The 11,469-nt window shown below is 45.0% G+C and overlaps 1 protein-coding gene across 1 annotated transcript; it reads left to right on the top strand.

Moving 5' to 3' along the window:
• Positions 1–8,145: 8,145 nt before the first annotated feature.
• LOC9659552 (proline-rich receptor-like protein kinase PERK1) lies at positions 8,146–10,394 on the top strand. The gene is made up of 7 exons (XM_002979008.2): positions 8,146–9,060; positions 9,124–9,210; positions 9,266–9,336; positions 9,393–9,469; positions 9,528–9,675; positions 9,732–9,890; positions 9,951–10,394. The coding sequence occupies exons 1-7, from the start codon at positions 8,235–8,237 to the stop codon at positions 10,278–10,280; spliced, it is 1,698 nt and encodes a 565-aa protein (XP_002979054.2). The 5' UTR covers positions 8,146–8,234; the 3' UTR covers positions 10,281–10,394.
• The last annotated feature ends 1,075 nt before the right edge of the window (positions 10,395–11,469 follow it).

Genomic DNA, 11,469 nt, shown 5'->3' with positions numbered 1-11,469 from the left:
TTATATATTTTCTCAAAGATTTCTTAGTATATTCTAGTTTATTCTACCATCAAATGGGATTTATTTATTTTTGGTTTGCTTAAGCAAGGTAATTGATATACCTAAAAATATTCTACCATCTAACAGTTGTTATTCATTTAGATTAATTTTTTATTTATAATTTATAAATATGTTTATAAATTATAAACTTGCTTAAACACTTTCTAGTATATTCTTTTTATTCTACCATCTTGCAATAAGATTAATCTTGTGTTTATAAATTATAAACTTTTATTTGATCAATTGGATTAATAAGTAAGTATAACATTACTATTAAGCAAACCAAGCATTGCTACATACAACACATAAAAATTATAAACATATTTATAATAATAAACTTCCATTGTGAGTGCATGGAATATGGAAAGGGAATACAAAAATGTGCATATTAATTAGCCCAAAAACCCTAGCTTATATATAGGAGCGAGTGGTCCGGATTGAAACCAATCTGATGGCTACCAAAATCCCACTACGCTAATATTAGTATATGGCATCGTAGCTGTACACTTGGCCCTCACATCATCCCCTCCTCTCGGAATAATGGAAGACCATCAGGGTTCTCTTGTAGACGGGCCGGGATCTGGAGGAACATCAGGAGGAGGCATCGGTGGATCTGTAGATGGTATTAACCACTCCTGATCCCTTTGTATGAAGCGTTTCAACCGCTGCACATACACAATCTCTGGAGGATCGGCCTGCTAGACATCATGCCGAACCTCATAAACTTGTGGTCCAACTTGCTGCAACACCTGATACGGTCCTTTCCACTGTGCAAAGAGACCCTTAGATAAACCACGTACCGTAAGATGGGGAAAATGGACTAACACCAAATCATCCACTTTGTACTTTGCAGGTGGGTGATGATGGGAGTTGTAACACCGTTGTTATCCCACTTGTACGCGAAGTGTTCGGCAAACTCCGCTCGGACAAGTGGAAGAATGCTTGTCAAATATTGATCCCATGACCTAGCATCCGTAGTTTGTGGCAATCGCGAAGGTAAACCTAGCTCCGTTGGTAATATTGGATCATGACCATATAGGAGTTTATATGGTGAAGCACCAATAGAACTTTGCACCCCAGTGATATATGCATGCCAAAGAGACGGCAAATAACCATCCCAATCCGAATGCTGAAAGTTCACATACTTCGCAAACATCCCCTTGAACGTCCAAACGAGCCATTCCACCAAACCATCTAATTGTGGATGATAAGCACTCATGAAAGTGTGGTGAATCCTCAACCGAGACGTCAAAACATGAAATGCCTTAACCATAAGTGCGGGACCATTATCCGAAAGAATCCGCTCTGGACAAGAATGCTGAAACACCACTCGATTGAGGAGGAAGTATTCAACAGCAGTTGCAAAGGCGCTAGCAAGAGCACCAACTTCCACCCAACAAGTCAAATAGTCAGAAGTAATAATAACATACTCATTGCCAGCAGTCGACCGTGGAAAAGGTCCCATAAGATCAAACGCCACCAACTCAAACGGATGGAAACTGCAATTGACTCCAATCGTCCTTCCGTAGCCCAAGGGGGAGTATTACGAGCTTGGCACCAAACGCAATTACGCACATACCAGATAATATTACATCGCATCTCCAGCCAATAGAAAGACCTGCGTAGCTTTTCAATTATAAACAACAATGTCCCATATGCCCACCTAGAATAGGAGAATCATGGTAGGCATGGAAAAATCGCGGAATAAAGATAGAAGGCACCACTAGCCGTAAATGATCATCAGGATCTATCCCCACAAAATAAAGAAGGCCATCTTCAAGACAATATTGAGAATGTAAATGCCGGAAAGGCAAGTCATCAGCAAGTGATGTAGGATTCTCAAACCCATCTCGAAGCCTTCGAATCCATGGCTCAATCTTTTGAGCCATGCGAACCTCATCAAGCGAAGGTAGATCTTGCTTTGCACCTTGTGAACACTGAACGTCAAGTACAACAACTGCTGACGGTACAGAATCCTTGTCTAAAAAATCCACAGATGCTGGAACAACAAGCTCGTCAGAAACATGAGAAGAGAGTGAAGAAGAAAGAGGAGCTCGAGAAAGGGCATCAGTATCAGTTATAGAACTCCCTAGGCGATGAACAACATCAAAATCATATATCTGAAGCTTCAAAGCCCACCGAGCAGTACGACCAACTAGGTTCTTTCGCTTTAATAATGAAGTAATAGCAGTATGGTCACCTTCAAGTAACGTCCAAGAACCATGTAGATATACATGAAGTTTCTCGAAACCCCAGACTGCTACTAAACACTCCTTCTCTGTCGTGGAGTAGTTCATCTCCGCTGGTTGTAATGTATGGCTTATATATGCAATGGGATGGCGCTGACCAAGCACACTCGAGCTCTTTTGCATTAACACACCTCTAAGACTAATGTCAGAAGCATCCACGCGCAAAATAAAAGGTCGAGTGTAGTCAGGATATGCCAAAACCGGAGGAGTTGTCAATAACTCTTTGAGATCCCCGAACGTTCGCTCACAATCCGGAGGCCAGATGAAAGATGACGTTGATGACTTCAGCAACGCTCGCAATAGTACAGTGCGATCAGAAAGATGATCCACAAAACGCTCAAGATACTGCACCTTGCCCAAGAAGCGCTGCACATTATTCACACACTTCAGAGTAGGGAACTTTAGAACAGCCACAAGTTTGTCAGGATCAACTTGCAAATTCTCACGAGAGATATGATACCCAAAATAAGTTGTGTCCTTGGATCCAAACACACACTTCGACCGCTTCAACTTTAAACTAACGTCACGTAGCCGATTCAACACTTTACAAACATCACGAATGTGCTCCTCCCACATCCCCTCCGAGTGGATCAAGACATCATCAATGAAGTCAGCAGTCACCTCTAGCATATCGTAAAGAACCTCGTCCATCATCTGTTGAAAAGTTGCTAGAGCATTGTTCAAACCAAATGGCATGACCAAGAACTCGTACAAACCAAATGGTGTACTAAAAGCAGTCTTAGGAATATCTTCTTCGACCATCGGTACTTGTCAGTACCCAGAAACAAGATCTAACTTGGTGAACCAACGACTTCGCCCCAGACGATCCAAGAGATCAGCAGTGTGAGGAAGAGGGTACACATCTGGGATCGTTACGTCGTTTAACGGACGATAGTTGATGCAGAAACAAATACACCCATCATGCTTTGTCACAAGATGAGGTTCACATGCCCAAGGACTCTGCGACTTTCGAATAACACCCTTCTCCAACATCTCCTTGACATTTGCAAGTAAAATCTTGATCTCCTTTGGTGACCGACGACGAACAAGAACCTTGATTGGATGAGCATCCCCAGTTGGAATCAGATGATGTGTGGCAATCTTGGCTCCAGACGATAGGTCAAAGTCAAAGAGATCAGAATATTCCTTCATGAGCCGGTCAACTACTGCAACACAAAGATCGTCGGAGGGATCGGAAAAGGGAAGAGCAGAATAAGATGGAAACACAAGAGGAAAAAGTGGGGGAACAAAAGTAATGGAAGCAGAGGTAGAAGTAGAGGGACGAAGAGGTACAAAAGTGAGAGGAATGGATGAAACATAAGAAAGTATGAGATAAGGGGAAGAAGCCTCAAAGTCACATTTGGCATGATTGCGCTGCAACCAATCCATACCAAGAATGAGGTCAAAAGCTTGACTTGGCACCACCCGCAACAACTGCAATTCAAGCTCGAGATCACCCACACGTGACAACCAGGTCTACCTCATCCCGTGCACATATATGTGTACGGCCATTGCCATAAAGAATGAAAACTGGTTCCGCTGCACGACGCAAGTGTAGACGACAACGTGTGGCAACAGGTCGAGCAATAGAAGATAAACTCAAACCTGTATCAACTAACACAAAGAGAATAATAGGAGACCTCTTGTTATAAAGATGAGCTTGGAAAGTAAACACTGGATGAACTAGTGCCGAGTGAACCCCTTGATGATACTCCTGAAAGAAAGATGGACGGGTCACTGATTTATTTGCGCAAGGTCCCTCTGTTACTCACGTGACTCCTCGTTTCCCGGATGCATCTCGGTGTCCAAACCTTCCACTGCAGCAGCACCAACGGGACGTTGCTGACGCCAAGGTCTCCACCCAGGAAATGGAGGTTGCCAATCCGGAAAATGCCGACAACGCCGATAAGTATGACCAACTTCATCACATGCCCAGCAGCGAACATCACGGCCACGACCACATCCTCGCCCTTGGCCTTGGACTCGAGCAGCAGTAGCATCAACCTCCATTGGAACATGACCATCACTCACAAAAAGTGGAGCTAAAGGACGTGCAGCGAGAAGTGGAAGAGGTGATGTCTCATAACGTTATGCCAAGCAAAGAGCATCATCAAGGGTGGCAGGAGCAAGTGCATGCACAAGTCCAACAAGATTTTGACGAAGTGCTGGTCACAACATTCCTAGCTTGATCCGTTTCGACATATTTGGCTCCACACGAAGCAAAAGACTTCAGAAACGAACACCAAATTGCATCACCAACTCAAATGGCCCTTGGCAAAAACAATGCAATTGTTGGAAGGCATCGTCATAGTCGTTGGCATGTCCGAAGGCACGTTTGAAGACGTCCGGGAGAACACTCCAATCCCCACAAGTGGTTGCGCTCAAACCATTGTACCACTGCAATGCTGTCCCTTGAAGACACGTGGGAAACTTACGCAAACGTCGAGCATCATCCCAAGAATGATATGTGGCAATCACCATGAAGTGATCGAACTAATGGTACACATCATCCCCAAGATTCCCACGAAAGAACTCTAGCCGAACGCAAAGATTGGCACCAAGAGTAGGAGGAGTTGTACCACGTGCCGTGAACGCCACCATCAACTGAGTTTGGTTTTTCAATTAGCATCAAGCAATTGTACCAACTGCTGCTCTAAAGTCAAAGGAGGAGATTGCTGATCTGCCATGAAGACGAACAAAGAAAGAGCAAAAGAAGATAAATGACAAAAAGCTGGAAGGAAATGGTAGATTTAGACAATGCAAAAAGCTAGATCTAAACCAAAATCCTGAAGAAATGGAAAAAGCTAGATCTAGACGATGCAAAAGCTAGATCCAAACCAAAATCCCAAATCCAAGCACTCCCCAGGGACAATCAAAAGTGCCCCTCACCTCCACCAATGTGAGTGCATGGAATATGGAAAGGGAATACAGAAATGTGCATATCAATTATCCCAAAAACCATAGCTTATATACAGGAGTAAGTGGTCCGGATTAAAAGCAATCCGATGGCTACCAAAATCCCACTACGCTAATATTAGTATACGGCATCGTAGCCATACACTTGGCTCTCACACCATCTGATTAATTAAATTAATAAATAAAAAATATTAAAATAAAAAATATTATTAAAAATTTATATTTTATATTGTCCAAGAAACTTTTTAAAAGAAATAAGGGATTGTATGATGAAACGTCTAGAATCCTTAAGAAACAATGCATCTGAAGGGTCGGCACAGAGAAACTTTTTGGAACGGAATTTCTTCACCTTAGTGATAAATGTAGGCCTTTTACCTTCTTTGACGCAATCAGCCAAAGTTTTTCTCATGCTGATGAGATAAAACCAAGGAAGAGTTCCCACAAAAACGATTCCAGGAAATACAATATCTTCCAGTGGTACACATAGGTCATAGAGCTCATGTAGCCTTTCATTATCTTGCATTGCAGCTATGGATTCTGCCATGAGTTGAGCTTCAGGATTATCTTGAAGATGATCAGAGGTTATGTCTTCATCAGAGGTTTTGTCTTCAGTAGCTACCATGATCTTTACCATGGTCACTTCATCTTCCACACACAAATCTGAACTTACTTCCTTTTGGCCGTCTAACATCTGCAGTGGAATGGTGACCCTAGTCCTTATAGAGGAGCCATTCCTGTCATAATCTAAGAACTCCAACAACCTCTTACCCACATCGATGGCACAAGACTCACGTCTCCGGTGAGCTCTATTGGCAGAGATGATGTCCTTCACAAGTAATTCTACAACACGAGACCTAAATGAGATCTCTGCACTAGATGAGCTCAAGTAAACGTCTATAAGATCCAGATCTAAAAACTCTTGAACTTCCTCTGCAAAGACAGTGCATGGTGGTTCACCAAAGAATTCCTCGAAGGACCTAACTTGCGTGATCTCGAATTTAAAGAAACCCAATTCCCTGTCGACCCAAGAATATCCCACTTCCCTGTGAGCCCGAGAAGATCCCACTTTCCTGTCAGCCCGAGAAGTTCCCACTTCCTTGCCCTCGTCTGACTCTTTCATAGGGTTCCTTTCAGACTCTTTCCTCTTCCTCTTTGCCATAGGGTTCCTTTCAGACTCTTTCCTCTTCCTCTTTGCCATAGGGTTCCTTTCAGACTCTTTCCTCTTCCTCTTTGCCATAGGGTTCTTTGCCATAGGGTTCCTTTCAGGGTTGGTACGTTTTATACGTGGCAAGGGCAATTTCTTTTTTAGGCACAAAATCTGAACTCCTTTTGCGGAGGTGGTGTTTCGCCTGAGTCTGTAATCGAGGGGAACTGAACTCCCTTCAATGCTGCAGCTTTACGTCCCAGCGAGGGATTCTCAATCGAATGCCGTGTGAGATATTCTCACCTGGCACTTGCCCACTCAGGGCAACTGTAGCGCTTGTTTGGCGGAAAACCAACTCAGAAATCTCTGAGCACTCTCAGGCTGGCAAAGTTTCGTTAATGCAGAACATTTGATGTGGTTCCACAATGATAAAAGTTTTTAGAACACTCTTCACGGATGACTCCCTTTGCTATGATCATGCAAACGTATCCGCCTTGGGATGGTGAGCTCATCGTCTTCTATAAATCTTTTCTTTTGAGTGTTTTCCAGGTACATAAACTCAGGTTTATGTGACAGCGCGACAATGTGATCCAAACTTCTTGATCGAGAAAAGCAGTGGAAGGCTGCGATCGATCATCCGCAGGGGATTGCTGTGCATAGCAATGGAGTTGAGACGAAAAGCAAGCTGGAAAGTAAAACCAAGCTTCAGGAGGGACGCAAGCGTTCTGGAAAGCACTATTTTGCTCATTTTTGCAGAGGGGACTTGCGTGAACAAGGAGGACATTGTGATGTTCAAGCAGGTTCATGATTTCTCCAGGCAGTTCTTATTTCCTTGCGCTCGATTTTGCAGATTGTATTCGAACTGGATTTCACTGTCTGCCCCGTTTCTCTGAAAGTAAAACAAGATAATTGTCCACGCTAAGTTTATACTTTTCATCTCGATTGACTTTCAGTTTTTTTTTTCGTTTAGCTGAAGCTGATGTCGTCCTGGGTAGTCGTTTGCGATGTCTGGTATGTGGAGCCACAAATAAACGATGCACCAATAGGATTCTCGGAGAAGCATGCAAAGAGCACTCTTCTTATTTATATTCTATATTCCTTTCAGAGTCTGCGATAGCGAAACGAGCTGAAGTTACGAAAGTCGCTTGAAATACTACGTCCAATCTCGAAACTCACAGAAGAAGAACAGCTCAACGTGGTGCCATTGGAAAATGTAAGATTCTTGCTTTGTTTTCTCTAAATTTTGCGTGAAAGCCTGTAGCCTACGCGTTTTTCCTCCACGGGCCAGAAACTCCCCTAGACCATGCTAAGAAGATTACGAACAAAGACAAATTCATGGAATGATCGACGTGGTTTTTTTCTTGTTTTTCTTTTTATTTCGAAGAAAGTCAATGCCGAATAAAAAATCTCCGCTCCTCTCCGCACGCGCTTGCGACGTTTGTGTTCATTCTTCGTTTGAGTCAAGCACATGAGTCAAGCACACATGAGTCAAGCACCGTTTGATAATGGGAATCGAAATGGTGACGGCCTTGGCCACTGTGGCCCAAACTCTTCGTACAACGTGCAAGAATGCCACCGTACCGCCTTGCTATGGCGCTTGTAAGAAATTTTGTTTTTGGTCCTGACGTGACATGGTTTGGTCCCGGCATTATGGCTTCCCAGGCAATCTGACAAGGAGTCAATTCTGCCGTGTGCTGACCGAGGAGCTCTTCGTCGCCACTACGGCTAGAGGCGACTAGAGGTAGGGCGATGATCGATCGATCGATCGTTCTGTGACCGAAATATCGCGACGAAAATTTCAAGGAGACTATCCTTCGCTACCATGCCTTTATTCTAAAGAACAGGCTATTTTTAGGTCGCAAAGAACAGCGACAGCAACCACATCAATGGATGGATCACCTCTTCCTCCCCCTGACGCTGGCGGAGCCGATGGATCACCTCCAGCTCCCCCTGACGCTGGCCGAGCCGATGGACCACCTGCTCCTCCCCCTGACGCTGGCGGAGCCGATGGATCATCCGGCGGTGGAGCTCCTCCTCCTCCCACTAGCGACAGCAGCGGCGGCGGCAGTAGCTCGATTACCGCTGGCGCGATTGTGGGGATTGCCGCGGCCGGGATTTTGATCTTGATCGTGCTCGCGCTGGTGGTTTACTGCCTCCGAAGGAAGTCCAAGAGGATGTATAGACGACATGACCACGAGTATGGATCAGGGCAATGCAAAGCTGGTAAAGTTTCTTCCTCTCTCTTTTGCTTGCGTGCTTTTCTTCATCTTTGGTCCACAAGCCTCCTCCGCCACCACAATGACCACAAGCCTCCTCCGCCACCACCGCACTACAGTAGTTCGGGAAGACAGGATTCCTGGGGGCAACCACCACCGCCCGGTATGAGCCCGAGCATGGGTAGCTCCAGGTCGTTGTTCACTTACGAGGAACTTGAGGCAGCGACTGCTGGATTCTCCAGGGCCAATCTTCTCGGCGAGGGTGGGTTTGGATGTGTATACAAGGGATTTCTCCATGGTGGTCAAGTTGTAGCTGTGAAGCAGCTTAGAGTTGGAAGCAGGCAAGGAGAGCGTGAGTTTCGAGCTGAGGTTGAGATTATCAGCAGAGTTCATCACAGGCATCTGGTTTCGCTGGTTGGATACTGCATTGCGGATGCTCAGAGGTTGCTGGTTTACGATTTCGTGCCAAATGGAACGCTGGAGCATCACCTGCACGGTACAAGTTTTTGTCCGTGTTTTTCCTTGTTCTCAGTCTCGTTTTCTCTCTTGTTTTTTTCAGGTAAAGGTAGACCCGTGATGGATTGGCCAACGAGATTGAAAATAGCTTCTGGTTCTGCTCGTGGACTAGCATATCTTCATGAAGACTGTAAGATTTCTATCTCTCCGTTGGAACTTAATCTAAAAGTCATTCGTTCTTGCAGGCCATCCTCGAATCATTCATCGGGACATAAAGTCGTCTAACATTCTTTTGGATAATAATTTTGACGCTCAGGTTTGTTGTTACATATTTGCTCACTTGCTTTCAATTGTAACGCTTGTCCATTACAGGTCTCTGACTTTGGGCTTGCGAAGCTCGCTTCTGACACTTACACACACGTCACTACTCGAGTTATGGGAACCTTCGGGTAAGGACATTACCAACCAAATATATCAGTTTCCCATATGAATTTTTCAAACTTCCAGGTACCTTGCGCCTGAGTACGCCTCCACAGGAAAACTGACGGAGAAGTCAGACGTGTACTCCTTCGGAGTCGTCCTATTGGAACTTCTAACGGGAAGGAGGCCTGTAGATACCACGCAACCTGTGGGAAAAGAGAGCTTGGTCGAATGGGTGAATCTTTGCAAAACCTCAACCTTGGACATGCTAAAACTTATTGCCTGTTTCAGGCTCGACCATACCTCATGCAGGCTATCGAGAATGGCGACCTCGACGGCATAGTCGACGAAAGACTAGCAAACTACAACGAGAACGAGATGCTACGAATGGTCGAGGCAGCTGCAGCCTGCGTTCGACACTCAGCCAGCGAACGCCCAAGGATGGCAGAGGTTTGTTTGCATCTTTTGTTTTCTCGAGCAACCACTAAACTCCTTGCATTTTTCTTTCAGGTTGTCCCCGCTCTAAAAAGCGATATCTCCAACCTCAACCAAGGAGTAAAGCCAGGCCACAGCTCGAACTTCACGAGTGCGGACTACAATAGCAACCAATACGCCTCGGACATGAAAAGGTTCCAAAAGGTGGTGTTTGGAAGCCAAGAACACGGGAGCTCCGAACACAGTGGCCCGCCGACGAGTGATCCCTCGGTGTCGAGCAGTGGAGGGATGAGCAGCATGGAGATGGAGAGGCGGCGGGCTGGGTTGCTTTGGAGCTCGGACACGACGAGTTCCAGTGAGATCAATGCCAACACCAACAGCAGTAATCGTCTCAATGGCCGGTAAAATTTCGAGAAGAAAGATCACATGGAAGAAGAGAAGATTTTTTTAAGTTACTACGTTGTCTCGTTTGTATAATATATTTTATCGATGCTTGGCCGCGATGGCCGGGCTTGTGTCGCTCGGTTCTTTGCAAGGCTGGGGAGAAGAAAGCGCCCGCGCGGTTCGTCCAGAAGCAGCAGATGATCTCCAGTCGCGAGGCAGCGGCCGAGGCGGATTATGGCAATCAGCCATCCCTCGGCTCTCGATCGGTGAGTTTCTTGGAGCTGGGAAGGGATTTCGGCTGAGGTTTTCGTTCTAGATCATGTGACTGTGATCTTTGCGAGGAGTGGATGTGCTGGCGGCCAAAATGTGAACAAAGGTGTGATTTTTTTGGTGTTTGGGACTTTGGTGATCAACTTTTTTTTTTCTTGTTCGACAGTGAACATGAAAGTGGACATGCGATTCAATGTGATGAACGCGCATTGGCTCTCTCTCCAAGTGAGGAACAAGCTGCTTCAAACAGTTTGTCACGATCTTTGAAATGTGAGACGTCTAGCAGTTTGGAATGAGTTTTTCTATACTAATTCCACGGTTTCGTGAACAGGAGAAGAACCGGATCAACAGCAACAGGTGAATTGGTCATTTCAAGGAAACGTCGATGATGCTCTAGCTAAATTGCAGGCAGGTTTTCATCGTGCTTTGTTTCTTCAGTAGCTAACGTTTGTTTCTTCTCCCAAGGTTTCTTCCGCGATGGATATCTTTCAAAAATTGTTGGAGTTTCTTGATTACCTCTATAGGGAATTTGGCATTAATGCCCATGGCTCAGAACATCTGATTTGGTTCCACAATGATAAAAGTTTTTAGAACACTTCCTTCACAGATGACTCCTTTGCTATGATCATGCAAAAGTATCCAGCTTGGGATGGTGAGCTAACCATCTTCTATAAATCTTTTCTTTTGAGTGTTTTCCAGGTACATAAACTCAGGTTTATGTGAGAGCGTGACAATGTGATCCAAACTTCTTGATTGAGAAAAGCAGTGGAAGGCTGTGATCGATCATCTGCAGGGGATTGCTGTGCGTAGCAATGGAGTTGAGACGAAAAGCAAGCTGGAAAGTAAAACCAAGCTTCAGGAGGGACGCAAGCGATCTGGAAGACACTATTTTGCTCATTTTTGCAGAGGGGACTTGCGTGAACAAGGAGGACAATGTGAT

This window comes from Selaginella moellendorffii, unplaced genomic scaffold, assembly GCF_000143415.4.
Source record: "Selaginella moellendorffii unplaced genomic scaffold, v1.0 SELMOscaffold_39, whole genome shotgun sequence".
Lineage (NCBI taxonomy): Eukaryota > Viridiplantae > Streptophyta > Lycopodiopsida > Selaginellales > Selaginellaceae > Selaginella > Selaginella moellendorffii.
Note: the sequence above shows the minus strand (reverse complement) of the source record. Positions and strands in the feature narration are given on the sequence as shown.